Here is a 15,444-nt window from a genome sequence, read left to right as displayed (position 1 = left end):
TCCCCAATGTTGTAACGGGACATATTCGCACTTCTCTGTAGCAAAATGAAATATTAATAATCAATCATAATGTCACCGATCAAGCAGTAAAGGCAAGGGACAAGGTCAAGGATTTGCAAAAAAAAAAAAAAAAAGTTTTATTTAGTCTACAAATCAAATAAAGTTTAAAATTATTCGAAAAAAAGTAACAACAGAATTAATAAAAGTGGGTCTCAACTAAACTGAGGTCAACATAACAAACTGTTTGTGATTTAATTGTTAATGGCAAAGAAAAATAAATGCATTACCGCGACACATAACTTGTTATAATTGATTATGAATATTTGCATCAGTTAATGGGGTTAACTTGATGTAGCTACATTAACATTACAACCAATTCATCCTGTGAACATTCAATATTGGTTATTAATTGATTAATTAACCCATTTAATCCCAACGATCACAATAGTACCCGTAATTTTTTTTTCATTTCTAACGAGCAATGTTTCAGTATTTATTGTTTGTTAACAGTTCGTTTTTAGTTCATGTTAGCTCATGTCCCTCCATTAATTATAAAAATATGACTTTTGATTTTCATAATGTATTCATAAATGTTGAAATTAAGAAAGATTAATGATTTAGTGTTACCAAATTTTACATTAAAATAATCATACTTTTTTTTTTTCGTGGGTATATTCTTGCCAAAAAAGAACCATGTCTTGATGTTGTGTCAGAACTCACTGCAGTTTATTCTTTCTGTGTTTCCGTCTCACTCATATTTACATCCATTTGAGAGTTACAGAAAGAAAGAAAGAAAGAAAGAACAGCAGAAAAAAAACTTGAGTGAAAAGAAAGTGAAAATACAAACTAAACGGCTTCGTAACAAAAATATTTTCAAGATTTGTTATCACAACATATTTTCTTTTGTCAAATCAACTTTATAATAATTTATTTAGTTGAGATAACTTATTATTTTGAGTTTCTGATGGTTAAATTAATCTCATTCATTGTATTAACTCACTTTTTCCAGTTCAATCAACTTAAAATTTTAAGGCAACCAGGTTACTTACTTTTTTAAGTTAAAGCATCAATATTTTTTTACAATGTTGTTAGTTCACGTTAGTTAATGCATTCGAAAAATAATGTTAATTAATGGGATTGTAAAGTGTTACTGAAGCTTTTGGTTTCACCGTTTATGTTATAGGCTAAATGTTTTATATTTCAGTTGACATAATTGGTGTTTAGTAGATCAGGCAGAAAGCAAAATGAGAGTGATTTGCTTTGACAGGTGCAGAATCTGTCCGCGTTTTTTAAATTCTCCGCATGAGGGCGCAGGAGAGTTTTTTTCTCGGTTTACATACTTTCGGATCAGAAACACGACCTAACGGAGCTGGTGACATGGCATTCAGTGCGTGTAAGCTTTGACTTTAGCTAATCGAGATATGTGTATTGTTTCTTCACTTATCCACCAGAGTTAACTCTTATTGACCACGGATGTTCTCACTTAACCACTAAATTATTTTGTTTCTGTAAAGTTGTTTACTGCTGTGGTGAAGGCTTGTGTTGTTTAATTACACTAACACCGACTTTATACACTAACGTTTCCTGCTACCGCAAGTTCGTGTCATTAATCACAACAAAGTTAACTGACAAATTACTTTTTGCTTATGTATTATACGTTTTGTTTTTAGGTTCTTTGATTTTTACAATGCCATAATAACACAGAAAACGCTGGCTTTGTTTTCTAATCTGATAGTCTATATCTCAGCATTTCACACTTCTTTGCCCTGTATTGCTGCTTGTAGAATCATTCAAATCAAATGTAATGTTTGTTTTGAGTTGTGTTATTGTGGTGACAGCCAATTTTGTTTCAGTGAGGGATCCTGTTCGCAGCAGATGGAGCATGGACGAGCCTCCTAGCAGTAAGTTTCAAACACCATAAACTATGAAGATTCTGTGGAATTAATGGGCAGTTTATCCCCTTCAAAATAGACAATATTAATTCAAACTCAAATGTTTTGTTCACTTTTGCTTAACAACTGTGATGTTGGATTTAAACAGTGCACTGTAAAAAATAAAATCGCAAAAATGGTCAAATGGCAGCAAAGGGTGCCAATCAAATAAAAATAAAAAGTAAAATATCCTAATTTAAATTAAGCGCAAAAAACATTTTACAGATATTTTTCTAAAATGTTTTACAGAAAAACACTGTTACTTTACAGCTATTATCTGGATGATTACGATCAAACACTCTAACTGTAAAAACAATGCATTATTATGATCAAATACCTTCATTGTAAAAACAAATAATAAAAAATCATAGTAAAAAACAGTCAATGACTCACAAAAACCATAAAATGACTGTAAAATAACCTAATTTAAATGCAAAAGTATAAATCCTCATTAAGCTTTTTAACAGAAACACAGTTATTTCACATATTTTTAATTAAGAAGAATGTAAGTGATATATGATTTACTCTGTGACTATACATCAGCAACTACACAGTTACTGTCAGTTAAATAAAGTAACACGCAGCATTTCATCAATGTTACTCTGCTCATCCTGAACTGAAGCACAGGCTCTACTCTTCAACACAATGGTGACCCACAAAAAACACCAGACAGAAACAATTTACATCCCAACAGAACATTAAACACTAACAAATCTCTCAAGATCTCTGCATCCTCACTTATTACAGTCCAGACTTTATTTATTGCATACTAACCTTCTTACTGAGAATTAACAGATGTTTAGAAATTGATTTTTTATGGAAAATAATAAAGTTTGATGTCACCATGATGGAGATCAGTGTTCGCTTTAGTAGGTCTTTTGACCCTTTGCTTTTAACATTACTCTTTCTCTGGCTGCTATAACTGTGTGTCGCTGATACATATTTGTTATAGTAGGAATCCATGAGAATCTCAGGTCAGAAGTTCAAACTATTTATGAATTTATTTATTTCAAAAAGTACCATATTTTCTATGTAAATTATTTTTTATGTAGTTTTTTATTTTTATTTTTTTTAACTACATTTAAATATCATTCCAATAAGTTCTGGGAGCTAAAACCTAAAGATGAAGTGATTTTGCCGTCACCTAGTGTCTTATTTTGAATGATCTAAATTACAATTTTCCCCATTTATTTCTATGGGTGCCCATTTTTGACCCAAATTCAAGATTAAGGACTTTCTTTTTTTTCCACCCACTTAACATTGTAGAATTGAGTCAAAACAAAATTGTGTGTGTTCAGGAGGTAAACTAAGGAAAAGTAGCCGTCTAGAAGTCTTGTACCGCTCAGATCAAGGGAAGTATTTTTTTTTTAAATAAATCAAAACTAATTTGCCCACATTTGTCCAGAATACGGTTTTAGGGTTAAAGGGTAGAATTCACTACAACAATGTTTGATTTGCTGTTCTCCTATGGTGAATATTTAAATGTCTTTGTGTGTGTGTGTGTGTGTTTCAGTGAGTGATCTGAGAATTGTTCTTCTGGGCAAGAATGTGTCAGAAAACAGTGGAGTGGGAAACTCGCCATATTAGGGCGAGCAGCGTTTGACAGTGAAGCTCCTCCAGATGTTGTGGAGAGAGTCGGAGGAAGACTGAAGGACAGACAAATTATCATCATCAACAGTCCTCAGCTGCTCCACACACATCTGTCACTCCATCACGTCACACACACAGTGAGAGAGTGTGTGAATCTGTCTGATCCAGGACCTCATGTCTTCATACTCGTACTACAAAACAATGACATCACTGAAGAAGACAGATACAGAGTGAAAACTGTCCTGAGAGAATTCAGTGAAGAGGCGATTAAACGCACCATTGTGCTCACGACTGATGAAGATACACACGACGCTAAAGGTGCACCTGTGACAGTTACAAAAGTAATTCAACAGTTAAATGCCGAATGTGGAGGAGGACATCTGCAGCTTGAACATGCAACAGAGGAATGGTGCTCTATAATATCGCAACGAATAGAGAAGATTCTCAGAGAAAACAGTGAAGAATTTCTCACATGTGAACTCTATGATTACGCAGAAGGATCATCAGTAGATGAAGATCACAACAGGTCCTTTGCTTCACTCGGAACGGAGGAGGAAGACGAAGAGTCTGATGCAGACGATGATGGAAAATACCTAGAAACTCGTACTGAGAAAAAGGAAGCAAAAGGGTTTATTCGCAATATACCCCTAATGTCATATTGTAAGTATTCCTACATTTGAAATATTCAGACAGGGTTATTGAATATTAGGGACTTACATTGTATAATATTTAACTTTGGTAGAGTGCATAGCAAAAAACAGTGGTAGTAGTATTGACGGTTGCCCCTATACACACCTGACATAAATGACAAAGAACAGACTACAGTACACTCTTCCAGTTCCAGCCCCCGCTTCATATACGTGTATAAGAGTGTATCTTCCTTACAGTGTAATGCAGAAGTCCAACTTGTCAATCTTTTTTTAATGTAGCCATTTGATTGATTTAGTTTTTCCTAATAGATCAGAGCTATATATACACTCAAAACTCACTAGTGGTTTCAGAAGCACAATGTGACCATCACAGTTTAACTTATGAAGAAGCAGTTCAAGTGTCAGCCATGATGCATAATTGTGTATTGAATCGTGATATATTTATTACAATGTGTATCCTATCTTAAACTAGATATATGTGGAGCAAATTTGAGTTTAAAGTAAGTGGCCTCACAAGTGAGACAATGAAAATGTTATAGATATATAGATATATTGATGTATTTACCCCTTTTTTACAGTTAGTAATCCAGAGACCAGACCAGAGCATTATCCAGCAAAGAGTAAGTTTATAACACACTAAATTAATATAATAATAATAATAAATATAGCTGCGAGCAGCGATGGCGGGCCCAAGCCGGTGGCACCGCAACCCCGGCTCCTTTAGTTACCTAAAGGCACCATAATAATAATAATAATACATCTGAAAATGCTGCAGTAACCTATTTTGTTGTTGTGGTTTAAGGAAATGTACGCGTGAGCAGAAAAAAGAAGTTGTGTGTTGTGTTATGTGGAAGTGATGGAAGACTGAAGGCCTCCGTATCAAGACTCATAAGAGGAAAAAATACGTTTTTTCACCCCTTACACCTGAAAGAGAAAGAGTGTGTGAGGAGAAACCTGGAGCTTCATGGACGTGTGGTCAGTCTGGTGAAGCTTCCAGCTGTCAATCGGCTCTCAGAGGAGGAAGTGATGCGTAATACTCTCCGCTGTGTGTCTCTCTGTGATCCTGGAGTTCATGTTTTCCTCTTCATTGTTCCTGATACTCCACTGACTGATGAAGACAAAGCAGAAATGGAGGAGATCCAGAGGATATTCGGCTCAAGCATCAAAAACCACCTCATGGTTCTCATTATCCAAGAGAAGAGCATGATTAGTAAACTGATTGGTAGTAAAAGTCTATGTAATACTTCAGCTACTGAGACGTCTCTTAAAACATTTGGAGGTCGGCGGTTTGTTTTTGAGAACAGCTCGCAGGTTCCCGCTCTACTTCAGGATGTGGAGAACATGGTAGAAGAGAACAGAGGAAGTTTCTACACCACCTTCATGTACCTTCAGGCTCGAGTAGAACTGGAGAAAAACAAACACAGAGCTGAAATAGGGGAACTGAGAAGATCTATGATGAAAACTCAATCAGGTATGAGTTCATGAAAGTGTGTTGATGTTTGTCAGAAAGTGTGTTGATGTTTGCTGTTGAAGTGGGGAAGTCATAATTACGATGTCGGGTGCATTCAAGTCACTTTGATCAAAGCAAAATGTTGATGTACCCTTTCTACAAGATGTTCAAAAAGATTTTTTTTAAACAAAATGATTCAAATATAATGTGCAATGGGTGTGTTTTTGCTTTTTTATGTTTTTATTATATTTATGAAGATCCTGTAAATTAAATCAATATATATATATATATATATATATATATATATATATATATATATACAGTATATGTGTGTGTGTGTGTGTGTGTGTGTGGCCACACTTGTCACGATTCCTGTCTTGTGTTTTCCTTGTCTTGTGTGGACTTTAGTTATTTCCTGTTTCTGTGCCATGTTTTGTAGTCCTTTGTAGTTTTTTCTTGTTTATAAGTTTCCCCAGGTGTTTCTGATTTACCACGCCCCCTTGTTCCCTCGTTTAGCCTGTTTGTCTGTGTATTTAAACCCCTGTGTTTCAGTTGTTGGGTGTCGGTCGATGTTTCACTGTAGCGTTGTTTCGAGTTCTTGTTTCTGAGTTTTGTTCTGAGTTCCTGTTTCCAAGTTTTTTGTTCTCCGTGGATTTCCCTTTTTGTTTTGTTTATTATTATTATTAAATACTGCTTTCTGCATTTGGATTCCTCCCTGCCTCCTCAACGTTACAACACTATATATATATATATATATATATATATATATATACAGTGGTGGAAAGAGTACTGAAAAAACATACTCAAGTAAAAGTACCATTACATTCCAAAAAATGTAGTGTGAGTAGAGTAAAAAGTACTTGTCCAAAAAACTACTTGAGTAAGAGTAAAAAAGTAGCTTATTTCAAAGTACTCAAGAGTAGTGAGAAGTGAGTGAGGTGCGGATTCAAACCCTTATAATAAACACTGTGCACTACAATTTATAAATTAAAAAAATGCACATACTGGAATTCACATTATATTTTGTTCTTTGTAAGAAAGATTGAAGAATATCTATCATCCATCTTTTTAAAATGCATAAAATCAGTACACTCATCACCATTTAAATCATATTATTTGGAGGGAAAAGCATTTAAAATTAGGCGAAAAGCCACTGGGCCTGAGCATGTTATTGTTGCACATAAAATATCAATATTCATAACTGTGCAAAGAATTCAAAAACCTTTAGAAACTCATATGATAGTTCAGCATCACACACCAAGAGATGGGTTAAATAAAATAAAAAAATACCCAATTTCTCTCCAAAACGGTACCAATGTTAGTGTTTTGATAAATGAGAATCACTAATATTATCATATTACCTCAACTAATGCACTGAAAAAGGCTAAGATAGTGAGCTAACACTAATTACACACTTTTATTATATGCTATTAAATATGTTACAATTTAAACGTAAATGCACATTGTTCTAGACGGGTGGCATCATCCTTTACATTTTACACGGCTACATTTACTCACATTGTAATGCTGATAATATAATTTGTAAGGAAAATTGTGCATTAAATAGGGAAGTTATATCCAGGAAACTTTTACAAAAGAAACAAACACACTTTGTCTCTGAAGTCTCTGAAGCATCCACAAAAAAAAAAAACAGTTCAGCATGAAAAATGTTTTTGCGCAAGTGCACTTGGCACCTGCAGACGGATCATATAATGGATCAATCAAAAAACGCTGTTTATTAACGAGCTGTGCTAATTTCTTATTAAGTAATGCAGTTCAAGTTAACGACATGGTGCACTGATTCTGAATCTGGCGGCATGGCGAGCGCGAGACGCGGCAGTGCACAGATCGTGACGCGCGTCATTCGATTGTGAAGTAAATGGAAGCGGGAATTCACCGCATTATGAACTCGTCTCGCAATTCCCCCAACCTCAGACCAAATGTTAGGCCATGTAGACCGGCCAGCCTATATGAATATCATATTAAGCAGAAATGTACCTTAGCATATAAGAGGAAGACGCTGATATCTGGATTGAATTGATGCTTGATGAATGCACTTCCACAGCAGTCAGTCACGAGTAACAGCAGGAATAGGCGGTAAGTTTTCTATGCTTAATTTGAATTGATGACAGTCACGAGACCGATTACTCGATCCAATCACGTTGATGGATAAAAATAAAATTAAAACAAGCATGTAACGAGTAACGGCCACAAACAGAAGGAAAATAGCGGAGAAAAAGTACCGATACATCACTTAAAACGTACTCAAGTAAAAGTAAAATTACACAATTTTAAACGTACTCAAAAAAGTACAATTACTGAAAAAAACTACTTAATTACAGTAACGTGAGTATTTGTAATTCGTTACTTTACACCCCTGTATATATATATACACACACACACACAGTGGGGCCAAAAAGTATTTAGTCAGCCACTGATTGTGCAAGTTCTCTTACTACAATAATGAGAGAGGTCTGCAATTTTCATCATAGGTACACTTCAACTATGAGAGACAAAATGAGAAAAAAAAAATCCAGGAAATCACATTGTAGGATTTTTAAAGAAATTATTTGTAAATTATGGTGGAAAATAAGTATTTGGTCACCCACAAACCAGCAAGATTTCTGGCTCTCAAAGAGCTCTTCTGTCCTCCACTTGTTACCTTTATTATTGGCACCTGTTTGAACCCGTTATCTGTATAAAAGACACCTGTCCACAGCCTCAAACAGTCACACTCCAAACTCAACCATGGCCAAGACCAAAGAGCTGTCGAAGGACACCAGTTTTAGACCTGCTCCAGGCTGGGAAGAGTGAATCTACAATAGGCAAGCAGCTTGATGTGAAAAAAAATCAACGGTGGGAGCAATTGTACGAAAATGGAAGACATACAAGACCACTGATAATCTCCCTCAATCTGGGGCTCCACGCAAGATCTCATCCCGTGGTGTCAAAATGATCATGCGGACAGTGAACAAAAATCCCAGAACTACACGGAGGGACCTGCAGAGAGCTGGGACCAAAGTAACAAAGGCTACTATAAGTAACACACTACACCGAGAGGGACTCTAATCCTGCAGTGCCAGGCGTGTCCCCCTGCTTAAGCCAGTACATGTCCAGGCCCGTCTGAAGTTTGCCAGAGAGCATATGGATGATCCAAAAGAGGATTGGGAGAATATCATGTGGTCAAAATAGAACTTTTTGGTAAAAACTCAACTCGTTGTGTTTGGAGGAAGAAGAATGCAGAGTTGCTTCCCAAGAACACCACACCTACTGTGAATCATGGGGGAGGAAACATCATGCTTTGGGGCTGTTTTCCTGCAAAGGTGACAGGAAAACTGATCCGTGTTGAGGGAAGAATGAACGGGGCCATGTATCATGAGATTTTAAGCCAAAACCTCCTTCCATCAGTGAGAGCCTTGAAGATGAAACGTGGCTGGATCTTCCAGCATGACAATGATCTCTAACACACCGCCCGGGCAATGAAGGATTGGCTCCGTAAAAAGCATTTCAAAGTCCTGGAGTGGCCTAGCCAGTCTCCAGACCTCAACCCCATAGAAAATTTGTGGAGGGAGTTGATAGTCCGTGTTGTCCAACGACAGCCCCGAAACATCACTGCTCTAGAGGAGATCTACATTGAGGAATGGGCCAAAATACCAGCCACAGTGTGTGCAAACCTGGTGAAGACCTACAGGAAACGTTTGACCTCTGTCATTGCCAACAAAGGTTATGTTACAAAGTATTGAGTTGAGCTTTTGTTATTGATCAAATACTTATTTTCCACCATAATTTACAAATAAAGTCTTTAAAAATCCTACAATGTGATTTCCTGGATTTATTTTTCTCATTTTGTCTCTCATAGTTGAAGTGTACCTACGATGAAAATTACAGACCTCTCTCATCATTCTAAGTAGGAGAACTTACACAATCAGTGGCTGACTAAATAATTTTTGGCCCCACTGTATATATATATATCTCTGTAATAACTGGTCTTCTCTTGCTGTTTGCAGGTTTAATACACAGTGATATTGGAGTGAGGATCGTTTTGCTGGGAAAGACGGGTGTCGGGAAGAGTGCAACAGGAAACACCATACTGAGAAAAACAGCTTTTAAATCAAAACTGGCTTCACGCTCAGTGACCCGAGAGTGTCAGAAAGAAACAGCTGAGTTCAACAGAAGACGGATCACTGTGATCGACACTCCAGGCCTGTATGATACTGCCGTTGATAATGTTGAGACCAGAAAGGAGATTGTGAAGTGCGTCTCAATGGCGGCACCCGGACCACATGTGTTTCTGCTGGTGATTCAACTGGGACGATTCACTCAAGAGGAGAAAGATGCAGTGAAGATGATCCAGGAGTCTTTTGGAGACCAATCCAGAATGTACACCATGGTGCTGTTCACCAGAGGAGATGAGCTTAGAGGAGCAAGGGTTGAAGATTTTATTGAAGATGATGATAGTTTAAAGAGCCTCATCCAGCAGTGTGGTCACAGATACCATGTGATCAATAACATTGAGACTGAAGATCGAAAACAGGTTTCTGAGTTGTTCGATAAGATTGACTGTTTGGTGGCAGCAAATGGAGGGAGTTTCTACACTAATGAGATGTTCCAGCTGGTGGAGAAGAACATCAAACAGGAACAAGAGAGAATACTGAAAGAGAAAGAAGAAGAGATCAAGAGAAAAGAAGAAGAGCTGAAAACCAAATATGAAGCTGAAATAGAACAAATGAAGGAAGAAAACGAGAGAGAAAGACAAGAGATGCACAACGAACTGAGAAAAAGTGAAGAAGAATTCAAAAAGAAAGAAGAGGAGATCAAGAAAGAAAAAGATGAAAACCTACAAAAAGAGCTGCAGAAAAAACTGGAGGAGCAGCAGAAACTGTTTGAAGACGAGAATAAAAGAAAAGAAAAGGCTTTAGGAGAACAGCAAGAGAACTTCATAAAATACCTGGAAGAACAACATGAGAAAGACAAACAAAAACTTCAGGAGAAAATTCAACGTGAAACTAGAGAACAAGCAGAGCGTGAATATCTTATAAAGCTTGAGAGAGAAGTGGCTAGAGCTTTAAAAGAAGCTGAAGAACAACTACCATGTAGTGCAAAACGAGCTCGTGACTGGAGTCGGCATGGAGGTTTTCTAGGAGCAGCTGCCGGATGTTTTGTTGGTTCTTATGAGGACATGGTGTATTGGATTGTCAGATTATGTTTTAAAGGTCAAGCTCAAATTCAAACTGAAGGGTGAAGAGAAATCATCTTGAGTACATACATTTTTCCAAAAAACATTCTGTTTGTGTGGTGATGGTTGTGATATTAGTGTAACTACTTCATCTCACATTCATTCCGTATTGCCTTAGGCCCCGTCCAAACTACTGCGTTTTCGTTTAAAAAAGGAGAATTAAAACGAATACGATCTCCGTCCACACCAGCGTTTTATCTGCGTATTAGAAATGATCTCCGTCCACATTAAAACGACTGAAAACGCAGATCATGTGACCATTCACCAACACTGGGCATGCGCGTGCCGGTGTAAACAGTGGTTGACGAATCAGGGAAGGAAACGTCATGACTGATAACACCCAATCATAGAGCCGAGCGCCAGCCTCTGCGTCATCGTTTCCAAACTCCTCCGTTTTGTCCCGTCTTCACTAAAACGCCCTCCAGAGATTCAAAACGCAAAACGGAGCCGCAGCGTTTCTAAACTTCTCCGTTTTAGGTCTTCGTTTTTTCCGTTTTAGTCTGGACGGGAGGTGCAAACGTAGCAAAAGGTCTCCGTTTTTAAACAAAAACGCAGTAGGCCTTATGCTGCGTTCAAGTCCTCTTGGGAAGTTCGTACGTACGAGGTGGGAAGTCGTGTTTACGACGTGAGGTGCGTTCAAGTCAGTTTCGTCGGAGCAAAATGGCGGTGTACCTTCTTTTAATGAATTACACGAAAACACAGGTTTGTTAACTCTGCTAATAAAAAAAATGAAGAACAAAGAATGTGCATCAGGTGTGTGTTTCTTTTTATGTTTTTTATTAGCTTATGAAGCCAATGTCAACTCTATTGTTAGGTACAATTTTTCTTATATTATAATGATATCATATTTTGTGCAGAGAGCTTGCTTTATAAATGAAAAAGCCTTACAATGTCAATGAGTAAACATTGAAATTCAATTAAAATTAAAGCTGCAAGCAGCAATGGGCGGGCCCTCACACCTGTAGCGCGTCGGGGTGTGAGGCGGCCACGTTGCATATTCTGGAGCTCAGCCGGTGCGGCTGTGAATTTGCTACGCTTCATTAAAGGTCACTTCCTGTTGCCAGCAGGTGGCGCTATGACTGTGGGGGAATGTCGGCATGTAGATTTGTTCAGGGCGGGACTCTTGTCAAATGTGTAAAATTTCGTGCAGATCTGGGCATTTACAGCCAAGTTACTACAACTTCCTGTTTCATGGCGAATCATCGACGCCACGGACACGCCCATCGACGAAAACGTGCAGATAGCACAACTTTACATTGTCAATGCCTTTAGAAGGCACAGCAGAAATTTGAAGTCGATCCGACTAAATCCCTAGGAGGAGTTCGTTAAAGTACGGAGTGTGTAAATTGTCCCAAAATGGCCGCCAAATTCAAAATGGCGGACTTCCTGTCGAGTTTAGGGTATGGATTCTTGAGGCTTTTTTGTGCGTCTTGATATGATACACGTTCCCACCAAATTTCGTGCATGTAGGTTATACGTGGTCGAGGGGCTAATTTTTTCCAATTTTCTAGGTGCCGCTAGCGAGCCATTTTGCCCCGCCCATTCGCGAAACCCACAAAATACGAAATTTTTCACCAGTCCTGACATGCATGCCAAAAATAAATAAATAAATAACCCTAACAGTTTCAATAGGGTCCTCGCACTGTTAGTGCTCGGGCCCTAATTTACCGTCAACAGACGTTGAACGAACGTTTCTCACTGACACGCCCCCAACTCATACAGATCGGGGCTTAAAGAAAATCCCGAGCTCCCCACTGGTATTTACGACATTGTGGTAGCGTTCAAGTGCGTTCAACTCGTAATTACGATCTATACGAGATGACTTGAACGCAGCATTAGTTTGCTTTGACTTCACACACTGCCATTTGTATTGTGGATTACTCCCTTTTCCCTTTTAAATAAACTTGCGCGTGGATCATAACTTTGAGTTCAGCAGTATTGTTATAGATGACTTTGATAGTTCTCTTAGAACTTCAAACACTGAAAACCACAGTAGCATTTCAATATCGCAATAATAAATCTCTTCATATTTCTTGTCTGAGTCCAACACATTATATCTAAAACTCTATTTATCAAACAATAAGCATTAAACACATAGATATTCTTTAATTAAATTAATTCAATTCAATTCCTATTTATTTGTACTCTGTTGAAAAATAAATAAATGTCAACTTTAAAAAAAATAAGGCAACCTATTGCACTCAACTTTAAGTTATCTCAACTAATTTGCTCCACTTAAAGGACAACTCCAGCGCAAAATGAACCTTTGGTCTAATTACACATTGTTACCTAGTCAACCGTTATCTGAGATTTGTTTTCATGATTGCCGAATGTAAATAGTTTTATCTCTAAAAACAGTTTAGCCTATAACACTAGTATAATACTAGTATATAGGGCATAGAGTAATGACAAATAAAAATCGCTTGTTATTACCACTAACAAGGCCTTCCGAATACAGGAAGAAGCCATATTTGAAAAATAGTCCCTACCAGTCGATCTACGAACGCCAATCCATGTGCACCGGTGAGATGTGAATAAGGTGATAAGGTGAGCGTGAACAGTAGGCTACATGTACATTGAAGACAAGTAAACGGTTCGTGTTTGTGTTTCTTACGAAAACAACGTACCATATGAGATTCTGCACAGTTCAGCGCACTTGGATCGGCGTTCGTAGATCAACTGGTAGAGACTATTTTTCAAAGATGGCTTCTTCCTGTATTCGCGAAGTTGACTGTGTGTATAAAACATCTTCTTATTAAACTGTTTGGACACTGACAAAGTTCTCAATGCTTTGAATGTAGGGACCCTTATTATGCTACCGTGTTAGTGTGGGGCTATTTTGAGCCTTGTTGTGAAACAATCCACTAGTGTTATACTAGCGTTATAGGCTAAACTGTTTTAGAGATAAAACTATTTACATTCAGCAATCATGAAAACAAATCTCAGATAACGGTTGAATAGGTAGCAATGTGTAATTAGACCAAAGGTCCATTTTGCAGAGGAGTGGTCCTTTAAAGTCAACTTAAAAACTTTTGAGTAATTGTTATGATGGAGATGACAGAGGCAGATCCAAGTGCAACAATTTATTCAAATATAAGACTTTGTCAAAGATAAAGAATCAGCACCAACAGATTCAGGGTTAAGCGAAGGTGTGTCGAGAACCAGGCTTAAAGGATTAGTTCACTTTTGAAAAAACTTTTGCTGATAATTTACTCACCCCCATGTCATCCAAGATGTCCATGTCTTTCTTTCCTCAGTCGAAAAGAAATTTAGGTTTTAGATGAAAACATTCCAGGATTTTTCTCCATATAATGGACTTCAATGGGAACCGGATGGTTCAAGGTCCAAAAGACAGTTAATAACAGACAGTTTCAGATGCAGCTTCAAATGTCTTTAAACGACACCAGACGATGAATAAGGGTCTTATCATGCGAAACGATCGGTTATTTCAAAGCTTATTCCAAAAATGTAACTTTTCTAAGGACAAATGCTAGCCTTGCTCTATTCTGTGAGGTGCGTTTGTAACGTCACATAATACGTAATTACGTTCAAAAGGTCACGGGCGATGTAGCCGGAAGTACAGAGTCAGTGTTTACAAGTTGAACGCATAGGTTGAACGTGAAAACTAACTCAAACGCCGTTTACAAAAAAGGAATTAAAAGGTAAAACAACGATGTCGGACGATTTTGATTCTGTACTTCCGGCTACGTCGCCCGTGACCTTTTGAACGTAATTACGTATTACGTGACGTTGCAAACGCGCCTCACAATATATTACAAGGCTAGCATTTGTCCTTAGAAAAGTTACATTTTTGGAATAAGTTTTGAAATAACCGATCGTTTCGCATGATAAGACCCTTATTCATCGTCTGGTGTCGTTTAAAGACATTTGAAGCTGCATCTGAAACTGATATTAACTGTCTTTTTGACCCTGAACCATCCGGTTCCCATTGAAGTCCATTATATGGAGAAAAATCCTGGAATGTTTTCATCAAAAACCTTAATTTCTTTTCGACTGAGGAAAGAAAGACATGGACATCTTGATCTTGGATGACATGGGGGTGAGTAAATTATCAGCAAAAGTTTTTTCAAAAGTGAACTAATCCTTTAACTACATTTTTCAGTAGCTTGGCAGTAGCTCAGTTGCTTTTTAAACAGTGTAGCTTTTCCAGTAGCTAACTACTTTTTGCAGCAAGTAGCGGTGTAGCGCAAGCAAAAGCTACATTGCGTTTCTCAAGCCTGCGCGAATCAGCGCGATACAATGATATTCTTCTTCTTGTTAGATTACAATCTCATTTTTTGCCATTACCGCCACCTGTTGTTTAATCACGCGTCTTGCGGCTAACGGTTCACTGACGTACAGAAGTGTGTTGACACACCCATATTATGATAATCCATGATGGAGCAAGACGTGACGGCAGATTTGGAGGATGGAGAAACAACTAACTTTAATTACCCATGGCCTTATTTGTCCAAGTTCAATTGGTATTTTTGAGAAAATGTTCTACATGCAATTTACGTTGGATGTATATTTTGTTCTTGCAATGTTGTAGGCTATTTGTTGCAATTTTGTACTTTTGACAAACAG

At 37.6% G+C, this 15,444-nt stretch overlaps 1 protein-coding gene and 1 pseudogene across 2 annotated transcripts; both read left to right on the top strand.

Moving 5' to 3' along the window:
* The first annotated feature begins 1,882 nt into the window (after positions 1–1,882).
* LOC148981923 (GTPase IMAP family member 9-like) lies at positions 1,883–4,201 on the top strand (annotated as a pseudogene).
* A 1,270-nt stretch (positions 4,202–5,471) lies between these two features.
* Positions 5,472–10,874, top strand: LOC148981922 (GTPase IMAP family member 6-like). Of its 2 annotated transcripts, none has more exons than XM_089129258.1 (2): positions 5,472–5,642; positions 9,629–10,874. In XM_089129258.1, exons 1-2 carry the CDS (start codon positions 5,513–5,515, stop codon positions 10,861–10,863), a joined length of 1,365 nt encoding a protein of 454 aa, XP_088985384.1. In that variant the 5' UTR covers positions 5,472–5,512; the 3' UTR covers positions 10,864–10,874. The 2 variants fall into 2 exon arrangements, with proteins under 2 accessions (XP_088985384.1, XP_088985383.1); XM_089129257.1 differs by having other exon boundaries at positions 5,472–5,648.
* Positions 10,875–15,444: the final 4,570 nt, after the last annotated feature.

This window comes from Pimephales promelas, chromosome 3 (genome assembly GCF_988280905.1).
Source record: "Pimephales promelas chromosome 3, fPimPro1.hap1.1, whole genome shotgun sequence".
Lineage (NCBI taxonomy): Eukaryota > Metazoa > Chordata > Actinopteri > Cypriniformes > Leuciscidae > Pimephales > Pimephales promelas.
The sequence above is the reverse complement of the archived record's forward strand: the minus strand, read 5'-3'. Positions and strand labels throughout refer to the sequence as shown.